General features: G+C 36.8%; 1 protein-coding gene across 1 annotated transcript in view; it reads right to left on the bottom strand.

Moving 5' to 3' along the window:
• LOC150090513 (protein C-mannosyl-transferase DPY19L1) overlaps window positions 1–17,824 on the bottom strand; it is a 272,499-nt gene that overhangs the window by 174,764 nt on the left and 79,911 nt on the right. Inside the window, exon 7 of the mRNA XM_090378261.1 lies at window positions 15,452–15,509. Coding sequence (XP_090234387.1) covers window positions 15,452–15,509 — 58 coding nt within the window. The remainder of the gene's footprint in view (window positions 1–15,451; window positions 15,510–17,824) is intronic.

The following is a 17,824-nucleotide window of genomic DNA, read 5'->3' as shown; positions in this document are numbered from 1 at the left end:
AAGATAAACACAAGAAAGGCACCCGGGGTGGATGGGATCTATCCAGTTATATTAAAGGAGGCAGCAAAGGAAGTAAGCAAACCCTTAGCCATAATTATGAGAGCTTCTTTGGACTCAGGGGAGGTACCCATAGACTGGAAATGTGCAAATGTGACCCCAATTCACAAAGGAGGATCAAAGGCTGACACAAGTAATTATAGACCTGTGAGCTTAACTTCTGTTCCAGGAAAATTAATGGAGGCACTGGTTAAAGAAGCACTGCAGGATCATTTAGACAAGACTTCAGTTATAGCTCAGACACAGCATGGTTTTGTTAAGGGGAAGTCTTGCCTGACCAACTTGATTGGATACTATGATGCAGTCACAAAAGAACTGGATGCAGGGAATAACTTTGATATTATATACTTGGATCTTAGAAAGGCTTTTGATACTGTTGCACATGGAAGACTGCTACACAAATTGGAGCAGTGTGACATTGGAGGCAAATTGCTGCTATGGATAAAGGGGTGGTTGAGGGGGAGAAGACAGAGAGTGGTAATCAATGGACACTGCTCATCGTGGACTAATGTTATTAGTGGAGTCCCTCAGGGCTCAGTGTTGGGTCCATTGTTGTTTTCTGTATTTATAAATGATATTGATGATGGTATATCAAGCTTAATGTCCAAGTTTGCAGATGATACAAAGGTTGGCAGGGTTGTCAAGGACACTACTGACACTATGCTGCTGCAACAGGATCTGGAAAGGTTGAGCAGATGGGCTGAGAGGTGGCAAATGAAGTTTAACATTGACAAATGTAAAGTACTACACATGGGAAACAGCAACCCCAGAGCAACGTATCAACTCTGTGGTACTACACTGACAGTGGTAGAGAATGAAAGGGACTTGGGGGTGATTGTGCAGGCAGATATGAAGTTCTCTGAGCAGTGCAGACGGGCTGCAAGAGTAGCTCATGGAGTATTGTCAATGATATACAGGAATTTTTCCAGCAGGGATAAGGAGGTGATTATTCCATTGTATAAGGCAATGGTCAGGCCACACCTAGAGTACTGTATACAGGTCTGGAGGCCTCATTTCAAGAAGGATGTAGAGCTGCTGGAACGAGTACAGAGAAGGGCAACAAGATTAGTGAATGGAACAAAGGGGTGCTCTTACGAAGAAAGGCTTAAGTTTTGCAAATTACAGTGTCTGGAGACTAGGCACCAGCGAGGTGATCTGATAGAGGTGTATAAAGCCTTGAATGGTTTAAGCATGCTCAATGCTGATGGGATTCTTCCTCTAGCTCAGAAAAATCACCTGAGAGGGCATAAATTCAAATTGAGGAAAGACAGATGTAGAATAGACGTGCGGAAATTTGCCTTTAGCCAGCGGGTGGTTGGTTGGTGGAACAGACTGCCATCCCTTGTGGTGGAGGTTGATAGCCTAAATAAGTTTAAGGCCCAGCTGGACAGGTATTTTGAACGAACAGAGGGGTGAAGTGGAAGTGGTTTTTTTTTTTTTTTTTTTTTTTTTTGGCTGATGCTGGCATAAGCTTGCATTCTTGCATCAAATGCCTCTACTAATGCAAAAAAAAAAAAAAAAAATGAAACCTATCTTTTGCAGCTTTGAAAGCTGGAGCAGTTTTCTCTTCTTTTGAAATGAATGTTCAGCGTGGCATAAGCTTCCAAAATAAGCCAGTCTCATCAGCATTAAACACTTGACTTGTTAGACAGCCCTCAGTCGCAATAAAAACCTTTAAAGTTTTTGGATACATAGAAGCAGCTTCCGTATCTGCAATAGCTGCTTCGCCCATTAATTTTAGAGTGCGAAGGCTTTGACATTTTTTAAAATTTTCAAACCAATCCTTACTAGCCTGAAAGATGTCTGCATTGGATGGACCAGCTTCTTCTTGTAAGCGATTAAAAATTAGCAGAGCTTTGGCACAAATAATATCTGAACTACGAGACATTCTTTTTTGATTAAGATCTATCCAGAAAAAAAAATTCAGTTCTCTCTATTATAGGATTTCTCACTTTTGTAGTGCTTTTTGCAGCCAATGATATGAAACAGATAACTGAACTTTTTTAATTTTCTCGGCATTTTTTCTAATTCATCGAATGCTAGATTCATTTATGCTGTATTTCTTGGCCAATGTCAACCTGTTCACCATTTTCTAACTCCTTAATGATTTTTAATTTTTCTCAAATTTTCCTCTAAATTTAAAATTTTTTGTTGTAGCTTTCTTCATTTTAGGCACTAGTTAACCACACTTTACATAGACAAGAAATTTTGAATCAGCAAAAGTAATGCATACCAATTAAAACACTACATTGTGCAAACCAGAAAAATATTCTGTCTGAACAGCTAACGTAGGATAACTGATGAAGAGAATTCCTGAATGAGGAAGTTGTTTCAAAAATAACCAGACAAACACCACAGTTTACTGCTATTTTGGTTATAAGAATCAGTTTTGAGCGCCTTTGTGATATTTTTCTAAAGCACATTTCTAAAGGTCATGACCATAAAACAATAAAAACAATTTGCACTTTCTGGTTTTTTGGGCTTTTCTGTTAGTGCAATCTATTATAAACAGGTAGTAAACTATCTTATTGCATTTGAGATAATACTGATAGCTGGAATTCTGTGGGATTTTACGTTATTATGGTGAAATGTATTTCTCCTTCAATGAAATCTTCAATCATATAAAAAACAAATTTTCAAAATCTGCTCTTCATTCCTATTTTTGGAGCTTTGCAAAAAAAAAATCGTGCAGGTAGTAAAACTCTCCATGCAATCTAAAATTTCTGTAATAAATACCCAACCATGCAATAAAAAACCATGCAAATCGAGGGACGACTATAAGTCATTTTTAATAATTAATTTGAAAATAAAATAGAACAAAAATCATTGTGAAAATCTGATTGAAGTTGTCAGGGCATTACACACTGGAAAGATCTTGTCTCTTTTTTGGGTGGCACAAACTAAAGAATAGCAGTGGTGAACATTTCCTATACAGAAATAAGCTGAATAAAAAAAAAATTTCACTTGGAAAAAAAAAAAAAAAAAAAAAAAAAGTAGCCTTTAAATAAATAAATAAATAAATATATACAACAGTTGAAAGGTTCTAATGGAAACTCTTGTACATAATTTTTCGTGGCTGATAGACCACAGAAAAAAAAAAAAAAATGCAATAAAATAAAACACTTTAAAAAAAAGTGTTTTATTTTATTGCATTTTTTTTTTTTTTTTTTTTTTTTAAATGGTATGAACTATTTACAGGTGGCACATGCTAATATATTTTCCTATGTGCTTCTTTAGCGGAACACCTGCCAATGACTCGCCATGACTGCTATAAAACGCATATTTAACTTAAGAGATGATCATTGTAGGCGAGAGATAAGAAAATTGTTTTAGTGAGAGAGCAGTTAGCCATTGAAACAAACTGCTACTTAACCTTGTGGAACCAGAGAGCTTATGTATCAATATTGGTTAAGGTATGTATGGGCTACAGTAATATATACATATTTATTTTTTAGTATATTTTAAATGGATGATTCTTTATAAGCCTTCTTTCCATCATTCTGCAGATTTTACATTAAAAGATCAGAACTACAACTATATTTTTTCAACATTTTATTAAATTAAAAACAGCTAGGTAGTTATTTTCTTGCTCACAATAAAATAACTTTTCATATAATTTATTACAGTAGACTAACTCCAACATCTTCACCATTAGAACCTGCATAGCAATTATTCTTTAAAATTCTTCTTAACTTGAGCTGCATTTGTTGAAGTTCTCAATAACTGAATGATTTTTGTGATTCAGTCCTGTGAAATTTGATCAAAACAAAATATTTCTTGATTCAAACAGAAGTGCATAGACAGCAGGCCAATGGCACATTCATAGCATCAATCCACGAGCCATTCAAATATTCATTCTCACTAGAAATATTGTTTGTTTAGAATTAATTTTTTTGGCAGATTCAGAGCATTATGTAAAATCAAAGTTACAGTACTACAGATATATACATATCAGAGGTCATATGATATTTTCATGTGAATTAGTGAAATATGCGCTGCTAGTGCATTTTCTATTTAGCCTGTTTTAGTTCCATTTCATTTTCAGAATGGATATAATTTACTGAAAGTTTCAGTACTATTCAGGATGGTACCAGAGAAAAACTAAAGAATGTCATTTGTAGATAAAATTAGTCATTCAGGCTGTAAAAACAGTAACAAATAGTATGTAACTGATGCTGAATTTGATATTTCTGATAATATTCTCAACTTATCTAGCAAATTAGGATACAATTTTGAAGCAGGCAGAACAACCAAATTCCTCAGCAATAAGAAACAAATGAGAAGCATATGTGATACAGACTAATGTCTATTCAAATTAGTTTAAGTGGTGTATTCAAGTGGCTTTTCTTGATCTCAAGAAAGAAAACACCCCTTTGGGACACCTCTTCCCAAAAATGGCTGAATAATCTGCAAAAATCTTAATTTAAAATAAGTTAAATGTTAGCGATGGGATCTATAATGAACAATGTAAAATTTATGTAAAATATGTAGGGTATTGCTAAAAGATTACAGCCCAAATAATGTATTCAACACAGAGGGCTGGTTTGTTTTACAAATGAGACAGGTTATCCATATAGAGATAATCTGCACTTGTTTTACAAATGTTTGTCTGAGTAAACAATGACTCTGCCAGAGATTCTTGTCACAGCAGTAAGCATAGCAAAGGACATTTAACGTTCCTTCGGAACACCAACTTAAATGGAACTAACTCCAGTGGAGCAATTTTAAAATCAATGTGCTTTAAAAATCTTTAATGCCACATTGTTTTCTTGGAGTAAAACCCTCTTTATACAACATACAAATCAAGGTGATCTTTTTTGGCAAATGCTGTTCATAAGCTGTTTCCTAACACCATTTTGCCAATACTAAATAACAAGGCTTGGACAACAGCTGGATTTTAATTAAATTCCTGCCATGTCAATTCAGACACCTGCATATCTACAAATAACATTTATTTACAGGAAAAACTGATAATGCATGCTGAACACTTTAGCCTTTATGATAGCCTCCAGTCTCCATGGAACACACTCCGCCAGTTTTTTTGTAAATGTCCTCTATATTTTCTGCCATTTGGCCTTTAAAGTGGTGACTGGTTCAGCCCTGTTTTTTGGGTGGTCTCCCGTCACATGCAACCAATGATCCGGTTCATCCCAGAAGTTCTCAACAGCAGTAGCTCCCAAACTACTGAGGTTTGTGGACCCCTACACACACACACACACACACACACACACACGTGTGTGTGTGTCCCTTCTGAACATTTCACAAATCCCAGTTTGGGGAATGCTGCTCTATAGGATTAGGGTCAGTGCTCTGGGCTGGTCATCCAACTTTTTGATACTCTTGTCTTAAACCAGTTCATCACAATGATTAGGTTAGACTGAAAATATTCCATATCATCAAGCAGTACGATATGGAACATTGTCCTGCTGATACAGGTATGGGCTTCAAAAACATGCTGCTGCAACGTAGGTGATGCATTGTCTGAGATGTCTAGAATGGCTCACAGAATTCCTATTTTGTCGAAAACAATCAATGGTATAAGGTCAAACCATGAAAAATAGCATCTGACCATCAAGCTGTCTCCACCAAACTTCACTGTCAGGATGATACAGTCTGGCAGGTAGCTTTCTCTGGGCATCTACCACACTCAGGCATGATTGGCAGACCACGTGCTATGACTTATCACTCTAAAGCACAGCTTCCATTGGTCTACAATCCAAAGACAGAGAGCCTTACATTAAAACAGATGGCTGCATGACAGTGGTAACCCATATCATGCAAGGTCCTGCACACTGTGGTGCTGACAGGTCCTTATTGTCTCATTGAAGGCCTGTGTAAGCTAGGAAGTCAACCTGCATTCCAAGCAGATAATTCTTTGCGCTCTCTTTGGAGGGCAAATGAATCATCACCAAATGACTCAGAAAACCTCCAAAGCATCAGCTTTGGAGGTTTTCTGAGTCATTTGGCGATGATTCCAACAGCAGTCCACTTCCATTTTCGCTAAAATAAGGGATCTTCAGTATTACTGAAATATCACATACAGACCGAATACTTATGTGCATCCTATTATCATTCCATACTGGAAGTCTAACTCTGTCAATTGTGGCATCTTGCATTCAAAATGGCATTACTGCCTCCTTGAAGGCCTCAGAATATTTACAGTTGTAGTAGTAGCAGTAGCATGTGATGCAAGAAAGCAAGTGTATGAGCTTATGCGGAATCAGCCAAAAAAAAAATTCATACCATTCCCTCCAAATGCCTGTCCAGTTCCTCCTTAAATTTATTTAACCTATCAACTTCCACATCATAATATCCTATCAAATTTGTCAGACAAGACTTTCCCTTAACAAACCCATGCTGTGTCTGAATTATTGCTGCAGTCTTGTCTAGATGATCCTGCAATGTATCTTTAACCAGTGACTCCATTATTTTCCCGGAACAGACGTTAAACTAACTGGTCTGTAATTACTCGTGTCACCCTTCGATCCCCCTTTGTGAATTGGGGATACATTTGCACATCTCCAGTCCGTGGGGACCTCCCCTGAGTCCAAGAATGCTCTCATAATTATGGCTAAGGGTTTGCTTAGTTGCTTTCCTGACTCCTTTAATATAACTGGATAGATCCCATCCACCCCAGGTGCCTTTCTTATGTTTAACTTCAACAATTTCTCCTCCACTTTGCTCTCAGTTATAACAAAATCATTAAGCACTCTGATACAATTTGATAACTTTGTGGCATTTTCAAACCTTAATAACTCCTCATGTGTGAATGTAGATGCAAAATACTCGTTCAGTTTGTTTGCTATCTGAGCAGGATCATCAACAGTCGAACCATCGATATCAAGTGGACCAATCAGATTCATCCCCTTCCCTTTAGAGTTTATATAAGTAAAGAAATCCTTGTTTTTTTTCTTAGCATCTTTTGCCAAAGATTTCTCGTAATCTGCCTTCGCCTGCCTAACCTGCTTTGTGACCTGATTACAGACTAGCTTATATCTGCCATAGGCTTCTGAGTCGCTTGAAAATTTATATGCATCCCATACATTTTTCTTCTCTGTCATGAGTCTCATTAGTTCATTTGATAACCATTTAGGCCTAAATCTTGAACAATATTTCTTAATAGGTATTAAACTTTTAGTAGCTTCCACGATTAATTCCTTGAATGCTTCCCACTTAGAATTTACTGTTGGTAACATCATCAGTTGATCCCACTGTACAGAATTTAAAAACTGTCTGAGACCACTGTACTCACCTTTACGGAAGCAAAAACCCTTTCCTTTATCCCTGATGGTAATTATATCTTTAAGTAAATCCCACATCAGTACACTGTGATCACTGCCACCTAGTGGTTCCTTTATCTGCAAATTCTTAATACACGAATGATCACTGCTGATAACCAGATCAAGAGTATTACCCTCTCTGGTTGCCTCTCGAACATGCTGCTGCATAAAACAATCATCCAATAAATCCACAAAAGTCTTATTAGTGTGTGAGTGACCAACCCACAAGTTCCAGTCAATATCTGGGATTAAAATCTGCCATTATAAGACATTCTGATTTACTAGCCCAATATTTCTCTGGGCAATTGTATATTGTGCTCATTCGAGTCATTAGGCCTATAACACACTCCTACTCTTATTTTTGCTTTTGCAGTGTCACACCAAACTGACTCAACAGTGCACCGTTCATCTATATCAACTGGATGCACTTCTTTTGATTTTATGTTTTTCTTAATTAACAGCATGACACCTCCCTTCCTATCCTGTCTATCCTTTCTGTACACATTGTACTCCCCAAATTCAAATTCTGCATTCCTAATATCAGTGTGACTCGTCTCTGATATCCCAACAATATCTGCCTTTGATGTCTTAACCAACACTTCATGCAAGTATACTTGCACCTATTCCTATTCACCCTGACACATCCCATATACCCACCTGTTTCACGATGACTGCCATCAGGTCCCTGAAACCCCCAGCACCCCTCTCTCCAGGTCGCTACTTATTCTAATAGAAGTTGTGCAAGAATCACCTTCACCTCTGCCTGCGGCTACTTTTAACCTTTAGTCTGTGAATCCCCCCCCCCAAGCTAGCAGTTTTCCGATCCACCTAACACTACCTCGATAGCATCAGCAAATATTCTTGCACCCTTTCTATTTAAATGTATCTTATCCCTGTAGAAGCAGTCTCTCCTGTTAACAAGCACAGACCATGCTGAAAAAAATTCTACCCCTTGAGCCTTGCACATTCCCTCCAGGGCCGAATTGATTCACAAGGCTCTCATCATATACTCCCTCCTATCGTGTCTGGGCAGAATTACAGACACTTTCGAATTTAACCCTGACTCACGAATTTTTTGCAACATTGACTTGTACTTGTTATGTAAATCTGCAGATCTCCTACTTTTAATGTCATTGGTGCCAACGTAACTAGTTCCTTTGGGACCAGCGCATTCTGCCTTGGAGTGAGCTCTGGCGTTGAGTTGGGTAGCTGAGAGCTTGACAGGCCCCTCATTAATTTCTTCGAGGGCATCTTACCCTACACCTCACGCTCTCATAGATGCCCAGTAGAACGCTGAGTTGATGCCTAATTTCTAGACACACTCTGCACCTGGCACACACACACAAAGACATCCTCCTTGGGTAGATCATGTTCTGTTCCAGAGAGTTCGGCAAACATTTCACAAGTTGCAAATTTTTTTAGGCTGTGATGCGTTGGAGAATCGGCCCCCCTCAGTTCTCCCCCAAGTCACAGCACTCCTGCCACTTTGTGCCCATTGCTTTGCTGCTCTAGTCTGGGGCATGATATTTTAAATTAATAAGATCAATAAATTTAAATAAATAATTGTCAATACTATGCTATCTAATAGAATCTTAAATGCAGTGATGCGTATTACGCTATATAATTATACGTTAGAGCTACCTAGTTACCACAATTAAAAATTTGACTTCCCTACTACTACTCTATACAAAAACAATGGCTGCAAGGTTCGAACGAAATAACGGTTTTACGTATATTAAGCAGTAATCTACAAAAATTCTATCTAAATTAAAAATAACCAGCGTAACTATAACTAAGACTATGTATAAAGTACAATATAAAATAACAATTAGGTAAATAAAAAGGCAAACACATCGCTTTTTCCGAGCCTGTAATTCACAGCTGTAATTTTTAAAGAGAGTCAGCACCCTCAACTTGTGTCTAACACTTGCTGCTTGGGTAAGACATGACAAACTATCAACAGAGAGGTGTCTGCATATTAATGGTAGGGCAATGTGTGTACACACACATACACACTGGGGGGATTAAAAATATTTGTATTCACTCAATAGTTGTGATAATATTTTTTTTTTTCTTTTTGTTTGATACCTTGAAACTTCTATAGCAATCACACAAATTTTGGTTTTGATCTGACAATTTCGTTTTTTTTTTCTTTGCAGCACCGAATGAAGTGAGGTGTCACAATGGAGAAAGTGAATACAGATCAGTGATTCAGTTCCTCTTTCTGCAAGGGAAAAATGTCCAAAACAATCCACAAAGAAATGGTTGCTGCCTATGGAGAAGACTGCCCAGGTTAGAGTGTTGTTACACATTTGTATAAACAATTCAAATTTGGAAGAATTTTGATGGATGATGAAATCCCAGGATGCCAAGCAACTGCTGTAACAGAAGGGTATTGCAAAAACTCAAGGCATTAATACTGGAAGATCGCTATATTAGCATCAAAGAAATAGCTGCAGAGCCCCAAATTAGTGTAGGGTCTGTGTAGAACCATCTATCAACAGTTGCATATGAGTAAAGTTTCTGCTAGATGGGTTTCCAACTTCTGACCCCACATCAGATGAAGGAAAAGGGCACAATGTGCACATGAAATATTGTAGTGTGCCAGGAAAAGCAAGAGAAGCTTTTTTCATGGTTAGTCACCATGGATGAAACTTGAATCCATCACTATGATCCAAAAACTAAACAAGTGTCAAAACAATGGAAGCACACAATCACCACCGCCCAAAAAGGCAAAGGTAAAACCAAATGCTGGTGCAGTGATGCTGTCAGATTTTTGGGTTCAGCATGGCATAATACTAACAGATTACCTTCAAAAGGGCTGTACTGTGATGGCAAAGTATTATCCAAACCTCTTCAAAATGTTACATGCTGCTATAAAAGAAAAAGGACCAGTAAAGCTGTCAAAAGGTGTGCACTTGCTCCACAATAATATCCCTGCACATTTCCCATATGCTGCAGAAGTGTGCCCACAAATGTAGGTTTGAAATATTGCTGAATTCTGCTTATTACCCCACACAACCTTGCACCCTCAGATTTCTTCCTCTTTCCTACCCCAAAGTCCTTTCTTTGTTGAAAACACTTTGCAAGAGGACCAGAAAACTAGCATGCGTAACTTTATTGAAAGGTGGAAAAAATTTGTCATTTTGTCTCGTGACTATGTTGAAAAAGTGTAATACATGTTGTTTCAGCCTCCTATCATTATCAACAACTACTTCTGGGTGAATAAATCTTTTTTGAACACCTCTCTTATAATGCAATCAAGTTTTATAAAAATGAATCCAAAACAGAGGATGTTCTTGGAATCAATTCACTGCAGGATATGAAAAAAGCAAGTAAAACATGGAATACTGTTAATGGAAATAAAACAGCAAATTGTTTCAGATTAGTTGTATTTCCTTCTACAACAAGTTCTGTAGTGTTGTAGAAGGCAAGGAGGATGTAAATGTTCTAGGTGATAGCTGGAATGTTGTCATTTCTTCTTTGGGCATAAATAAATATGTTTCGCTTGATAACTTTTTTGAATGTTGACAACAATACTGAAATTGGTGGATTGTGTTTAAACGATTCAGGAATAGCTTCCCAAATCCAATTACAACTAAAAAAAAAAAAAAAAAAAAAAGGTTGGACGAAGAAATTAATGTGCCCACTACCTACCTGCAAGGCAGCTAAGAAGGCAGTAAATTTACTGAAATCTTCCAACTGCAACTGAAAATAATTTGGTTGTGAGAAATGATACTAAGGATACTGAACGATGAAAATCATTCTTCACCATCCATAATTTGCCATATCATTCTTAATGAATATTTTTAATAAAGTGAGTTTCTAAGTTTACATTTATATTTTTTATAGTATAATACAGTTCTATAATTATAAAACTTTTTTTTCTTATTTTGAGTGTCAAAAAAATGTATAAATAAGGCATACTGTATTTTTGCAGTTTTGTTTTTTTATACAGTAATTTACTTTTAATAAGAAAGCAGTAAATTTTGATAAGTCATATTTTTAAAAACTCTTAAGTATTTTTCTTCTCCAATTTATAAATACAATAGACTCACAATAACTAAGTTTTTGTGAGTCTATTGAATTTATAAAGTGGTGGTTTGTTAAGCATACAATCCCTTCTATGTGACAAGGAGAAGGAGATCTAGTGTATTTCATTAATACCAAGGTCTATTTATTTGTATTTTTAATAACTAATGAATATTGTATACAAGAATGTACTAATATCCTTGGACACAACAAAGAGGTTTTATTTATTAAAACTCAATTACAATGAAGTTCTCAATAAATTATACTTGTGGAATACTATATAAAATGATAATAAAAGAACTTTTTTCCATCATATAATGAGTGACTTTGTTTGCAATTAATTAGTTAATTTTTTTTTTTTTTTTTTGTTGACTTCAAACAGAAATAACACTGAATGCAAGCCATAGCATGGGAAATAACTAACAATTATGTTCAAATAAAACAAGTGGATGCCATTTTTTTGAGCAAATTTAGTTTATTGGAGTATTTTGTAAAATTCATACAAATATTCCAATTATTATTATTTTTTTTTTTAATGAAAACCCCAAACACGAGAGGTATTAGAACCTATAGTACTTAGTACCATGCATGAGTTGGAGGTTGAGAAGATGAAAGATATTTGTTGACTTGAACTTCTGTAGACTGTAATTTTCAGGAAATACGTATGAAGGAAGGTTGTGCCAGAAAACGGCAGTTGAATGAATAAACAAGGAAGATGAAAAGTTGGTTCTGTGAGTTTGAAGTTGGACAGTAAATGGATGTTGGCAGCACGTATTCAGACTGTTTTGAAAGAGAGAGCAGGAATTATAGAAGTCAGTTCGAAGAACAGTGCCCATGGAAATATCTGTAGAAAAAGGCATGCAGCAGAAACAGTACATCTATAAGACAGCGAGTGGAGAGACTGTTAAAGATGAATCATTAATGAACCTAACTGCCCTCTTCTGAATGGAATCAAAAAGCCTGAGAGAGGTTTTGGGGGTACCACACCAGATGTGGGAACAATATTCTATGGTAGGGTGAATTTGTGATTTGTACTCTTTGGAAGAAAAGTAACGCCAAGAGCAAAAGAGAAAACCAAGTTTTTTCGATGCAGAGGAAGCAATATTTGTAATGTTCTTGTGCCAAGAGAGATTAGAAGTTGGGGTAATCCTCAAAAGAGATATATCATCTTGATTAGAAAATGGAGTGTCACCAAATATAAGCATAGGAGCAGAAGACTCCTTTTTTTTTAAGATATAAAACAGGACTGAGTTTTAGAAGGATTGAAATCAAATAAGTTGTCTTTGTCCAACTACTTGGAGATCACCATTTAAGGAATTGGTAGCGGATATTCGAGAAGTTGAAGCTGATTGAGCAAGGCAAGGTTTCTCAAAGTGGAAAGCGGAATGCAATGTGCTATCATCAGCAAAACTATGGATAGGATTTCCAGCCAATGGAAGAAGGTCATTAATATACAAGAGGAAAAGAGTATGGGAAAGAACTGAACCTTGGGGGACACCAGCATTAGAAGGCAGAGAGCCATCTACCATCACCCTCAGTGAGCAGTTAGAGAAAAAACTGGATAACCAATTGCAAAAAACATTTGGCAAATCATAAAGGTCTTCTTATTTAGAAGGCCTTTATGCCAAACACGATCGAAAGCCTTTGAGATGTCAAGAGCAACTGCTTGCGTTTCACTAAACTTTTCCATTGAATTTGTCCATAGATGGGTAACATAAGCCAGAATACCACCAGTGGATTGACATTGACAGAATCCAAACTGGCAATCTTTGATCAGACGGAAGGTTTCTAAATAGTTTAAGAGTTGGTGGTTAATTAATTTCTCCATTATTTTAGAAAGAGTAGAAGTAATTGCAATGGGTCGATAATTGGATGGGAGGGATTTGTCACTCTTTTTAGGAACTATCTGGATATGAGCAAATTTTCAAGTAGAAGGAAAAACACCTTTGGAATAAGAAAGTGAAAAAAGGTGGCAAACAACAGGAGTAAGTTCAGAGCACAGGTTTTCAGAACAAATGGAGAAATACCATCAGTACCTGGAGCTTTCTTAGCATCAAAATTCGTCAAAATCCTTGTAACATCCTTTTGATGAAAGACTACAGGCGGCATTGAATGGAGCATGTTGGGAATGGTGCTAGGTGCTTTACCAAGATCATTAATACATGAGTTGGAAGAAAAACGGATGCTAGCAGGTCAGCTTTATCCTTGGCCAAAGTGACAATAGAACCATCTGGTTTTGACAGAGGTTGGAACATAGTTGGGCAAAAGTTGCAGCCAATAGCCTTGGCAAGAGACTAGAATGCTTGGCTACCATTAAGGCAAAAAGCAAGTTTTCTACTCAGCCTGTTCAAAATCTAGTTTGGACTGATTAATAACTGCTTTACAGTTGTTACAATCTTTGGTGTAGGCAGAAAATGAAACTGAAGGATTGGAAACAAACCAATTATGATATGCAACATTCTTCTCTTGAACAGCCTCAGCACATTTATTGAAAACCTAAGGTTTAGATAAAGGACAAGATTTTAAAGTGGAGTGTGGAATAAAGGATTCTATTCCTACAAGAATAATATCACTGACACAATCTGAGCAAACATTGACATCAGAAGTTTTGAAACAGTAATCCCACCAAGGAAAAGAAGAAAAGAAATCTCACAGGTCATCCCATTTTGCATTTTTTTAATGCCAAACAATACTAGGATGGGAATAACCACGAGATGAAGGCTCCATTGGAGAAGAGAAAATCACCAAGTTGTGATTTGAGGTGCATAAAGGACCACTCACTTTAAACATGTACTTAAAAGGGTTGTTTGCGAGAAAAAGTTAGAGCATTTTGGCTGTATTGTTAGGTTTATCTGGTAGGTAAATGAACAATCTGTGCAAGGCAATTAGTAATTGCAAAAGCCTCAGCATCTTGACCAGCTGGGTCTGTGTGACTAGAAAACAGAAGCCAGCTGGAGTTGTGAACATTAAAATCACCAAGGAAATTACCTCACTGTAGGGAAAGTTGGACTGGAGAAAGTCAGGTTGCAAAGAGTTCCGAATGATTAGCGGAGTTGGGAGAATGGTAGAGACAACAGATATATTTGACAGAATGAGGTAGAGAGATTTTAAGCCAGAGAATTTCGAAAAGAGGATTTTCTAAATTAACAAGTCTCTGACAGGGAATATCAGAATGCACATATGTACAAGTACCACCTTTGAGGCAAAAGGAATCATACAGCAAATAATTTGGGCAACTGAGATGAGCAGTGGCTCAATTAACCAATAACTGAGATTCTGTCAGAAAATGTACATGGGGTTTGGCAGACTGTAAGTAGAAATGGACATCATTGAGATTAGAACTGAGACCACATATATTTGTGAAATGAACTAGGAAGTGTTTGACAAGTTTAGATCTTTTCACAGAAAAGTTTGCTCTATTAGTTTGTTCTATTAGTTCAATACTAAGGAGAAGTAATGAAATTTTTGGATATGGCATACACACAGTAAGAATATAGCCAGATCCTTGTCATAATGTGGCCTCAACAATGCCCCCCCTCCCCGCATACTCTGACTCCCTCCAGTCGCTATCTGGCAGACTAGAGGCAGCAAGAGTATACACTAGCTGATCCGGAAGCCTCGTAGAGAGTTACCAATAGGTTCAGTCCGGTGTACTAACTAGCGGCCAGCCTGCGAACACTGTTTTACAGCTGTACCCTCGAAATGTAAGAAAGTTTGGATCTAACCATCCCCCAATGGGATCACTTGCCTAGGTATTATTGATTCACTCTGGAATTTATTCTTAACTCAGCTTCTAGGATTGTGTGGAACTGCTAATTTCTAAACACTGGGCAGATTATTTAGTTAACTGGAACTTTCGTGTGGATTTTATTGAACATCTATCAAACTAATAATATGCTCCAAAATGTGTTTTCATTCAATATAAGTGTTAGGAAGAAGAACATTAACAAATTGCATACTAAAATTATCAATTCATAAAAAAGCTGTACAGAAACTGAAATGATAAAAGCTACAACTCAAATAATTTAACTGATTTTTTTTTTTTTTTTTTTTTTTGTCATATCAAAAATAACTTGACTTACCTCACCATGGTTAAAAAAAAAACAAGACACAGCCAAAAGTCCTCCTATTGCTGAATCACTAGTGGGAAAAAAATTAATATTTTCAGATGGAGGGCTCTTACAACTGATTTGATATGGTTAGTGTTGCTAGATTTCTATGACTGGATTAAAGGACACTCAAAAATAATTAATGCTACCACTCTCCAACTCTCATTCCACCTCCTCCCACAACAAAAAAGGAAAACTGAATGATTTTTTAGTAATAATTAAACATTTTTTTTTTTTTTTAAGATTTTGGTTTAAAAATTATAGTTTTCATTTGAACTATAAATATTTGCAAAATTTAGTTTAATTGAGAATTTAAAATATTTAATGGTAAACCATGGCTTTCTATGGGGAAGGATATGGATTGATATATAAGGATAACGAATTATATAAAAAGCATGAATAGATCAAAATATTTTAATGCAAGTTTAGTGCATTAATTGACAGCAAGCCTGAGTAATTTTAGGCAGATGAAAAAAAAGCAAAATAAAAAACACGTACTGGCTTAATAGCTAGAAATCATTCTGAACATATTTTGTACTACTTGATATTGATGATGATCCTGCTCAGATAGCAAACAAACTGAATGAGTATTTTGCATCTACATTCACACATGAGTTATTAAGGTTTGAAAATGACAGAAGATTATCAAATTGTAGCAAGGTGCTTAATGATTTTGTTATAACTGAGAGCAAAGTGGAGGAGAAATTGTTGAAGTTAAACATAAGAAAGGCACCTGGGGTGGATGGGATCTATCCAGTTATATTAAACAAGGTGGCAAAGCAACTAAGCAAACCCTTAGCCATAATTATGAGAGCATCCTTGGACTCAGGGGAGGCATGCAAATGTATCCCCAATTCACAAAGAGGGATCGAAGGGTAACACGAGTAATTACAGACCAGTTAGTTTAACTTCTGTTCCGGGTAAAGATGCACTGCAGGATCATCTAGATAAGACTGCAGCAATAATTCAGACACAGCATGGGTTTGTTAAGGGAAAGTCTTGTCTCACAAATTTGATAGGATATTATGATGTGGTTACAAAGGAACTGCATGCAAAAAATAATTTTGATATCATATATTTGGATTTCAGGAAAGCTTTTGACACTTGTGTGCATGGAAGACTATTGTACAAATTGGAGCAGAATGGTATTAAGGATAAGTTGCTACAATGGATAAAAGGATGGTTGAGTGGGAGAAGACAGAAGACGGTGGTAATTAATGGGTGCTACTCTTTGTGGACTAATGTTATTAGTGGAGTCCCACAGGGTTCGGTGTTGGGTCCTCTGTTGTTTTGTATATTTATCAATGATATTGATGAAGGTATATTAGGCTTAGTGTCAAAGTTTGCAGATGATACAAAGGTTGGCAGGGTTGTTAATGACAGTAATGGCAGTGTGCTACTGCAACAGGATCTAGATAATTTGGGCAGATGGGCTAGGAAGTGGCAACTGAAGTTTAACCTTGACAAATGCAAAGTACTACATATGGGTAGAAGTAACCCCAGAGAAACATACCAACTGTGTGGTACTACACTTAAGGTGGTAGAAAATGAAAAAGAACTGGGAGTAATTGTGCAGTCAGATATGAAGTTTTCTGAGCAATGCAGACAGGCTGCAAGGGCAGGTCATGGGGTTTTGTCAATGATATATAGGAATTTTGCTAGAAGGGAAAAGGAGGTGATTGTCCCTCTGTATAAGGCAATAAGGAAATGGTCAGGACATGCCTTGAGTACTGCGCACAGGTCTGGAAGCCTCATTTTAGGAAGGATGTAGATTTGCTTGAGCATGTACAGAGAAGGGCAACAAGATTGGTGAGGGGAATGAAGGGATCCTCTTACCAAGAGAGGCTTAAGTGCTGCAAATTGCAGTGGCTGGAGCCTAGGCACCTGCACGGTGATCTTATTGAGGTGTATAAGGTCTTGAATGGGTTGAGCACGCTGAATTCTGATGGGATCCTTCCACTTGTTCAAATTACGAACCTAAGGGGGCATAAATTAAAATTAAGAAAAGACAGATGTAGAATAGATGTGTGGAAATTTGCCTTTAGCCAGCGGGTGGTTAATGGCTAGAACAAACTTCCATCTGTCGTTGTGGAAGTTTATAGGCTAAATAAATTTAAGGAGGAACTGGACAGGCATTTGGAGGGAATGGTGTGATTTTTTTTTTTTTCTGATGCTGCATCAGCTCATACACTTCCTTTCTTGCATCACATGCCACTACTACTACTACTTTGAGCAGCCTTAAGAGCTTTGGTATCATTTTTAAATTTCTCAGAAAAATATAAACAATTATCTTTAAAATTGAAGTAGATCATTAGTTTGCTTTTTATGAGTGAAACTGAAAATCTA

This window comes from Mastigoproctus giganteus, chromosome 1 (genome assembly GCF_048544385.1).
Source record: "Mastigoproctus giganteus isolate SK-2022 chromosome 1, ASM4854438v1, whole genome shotgun sequence".
NCBI classification, from domain to species: domain Eukaryota; kingdom Metazoa; phylum Arthropoda; class Arachnida; order Uropygi; family Thelyphonidae; genus Mastigoproctus; species Mastigoproctus giganteus.
The sequence above is the reverse complement of the archived record's forward strand: the minus strand, read 5'-3'. Positions and strand labels throughout refer to the sequence as shown.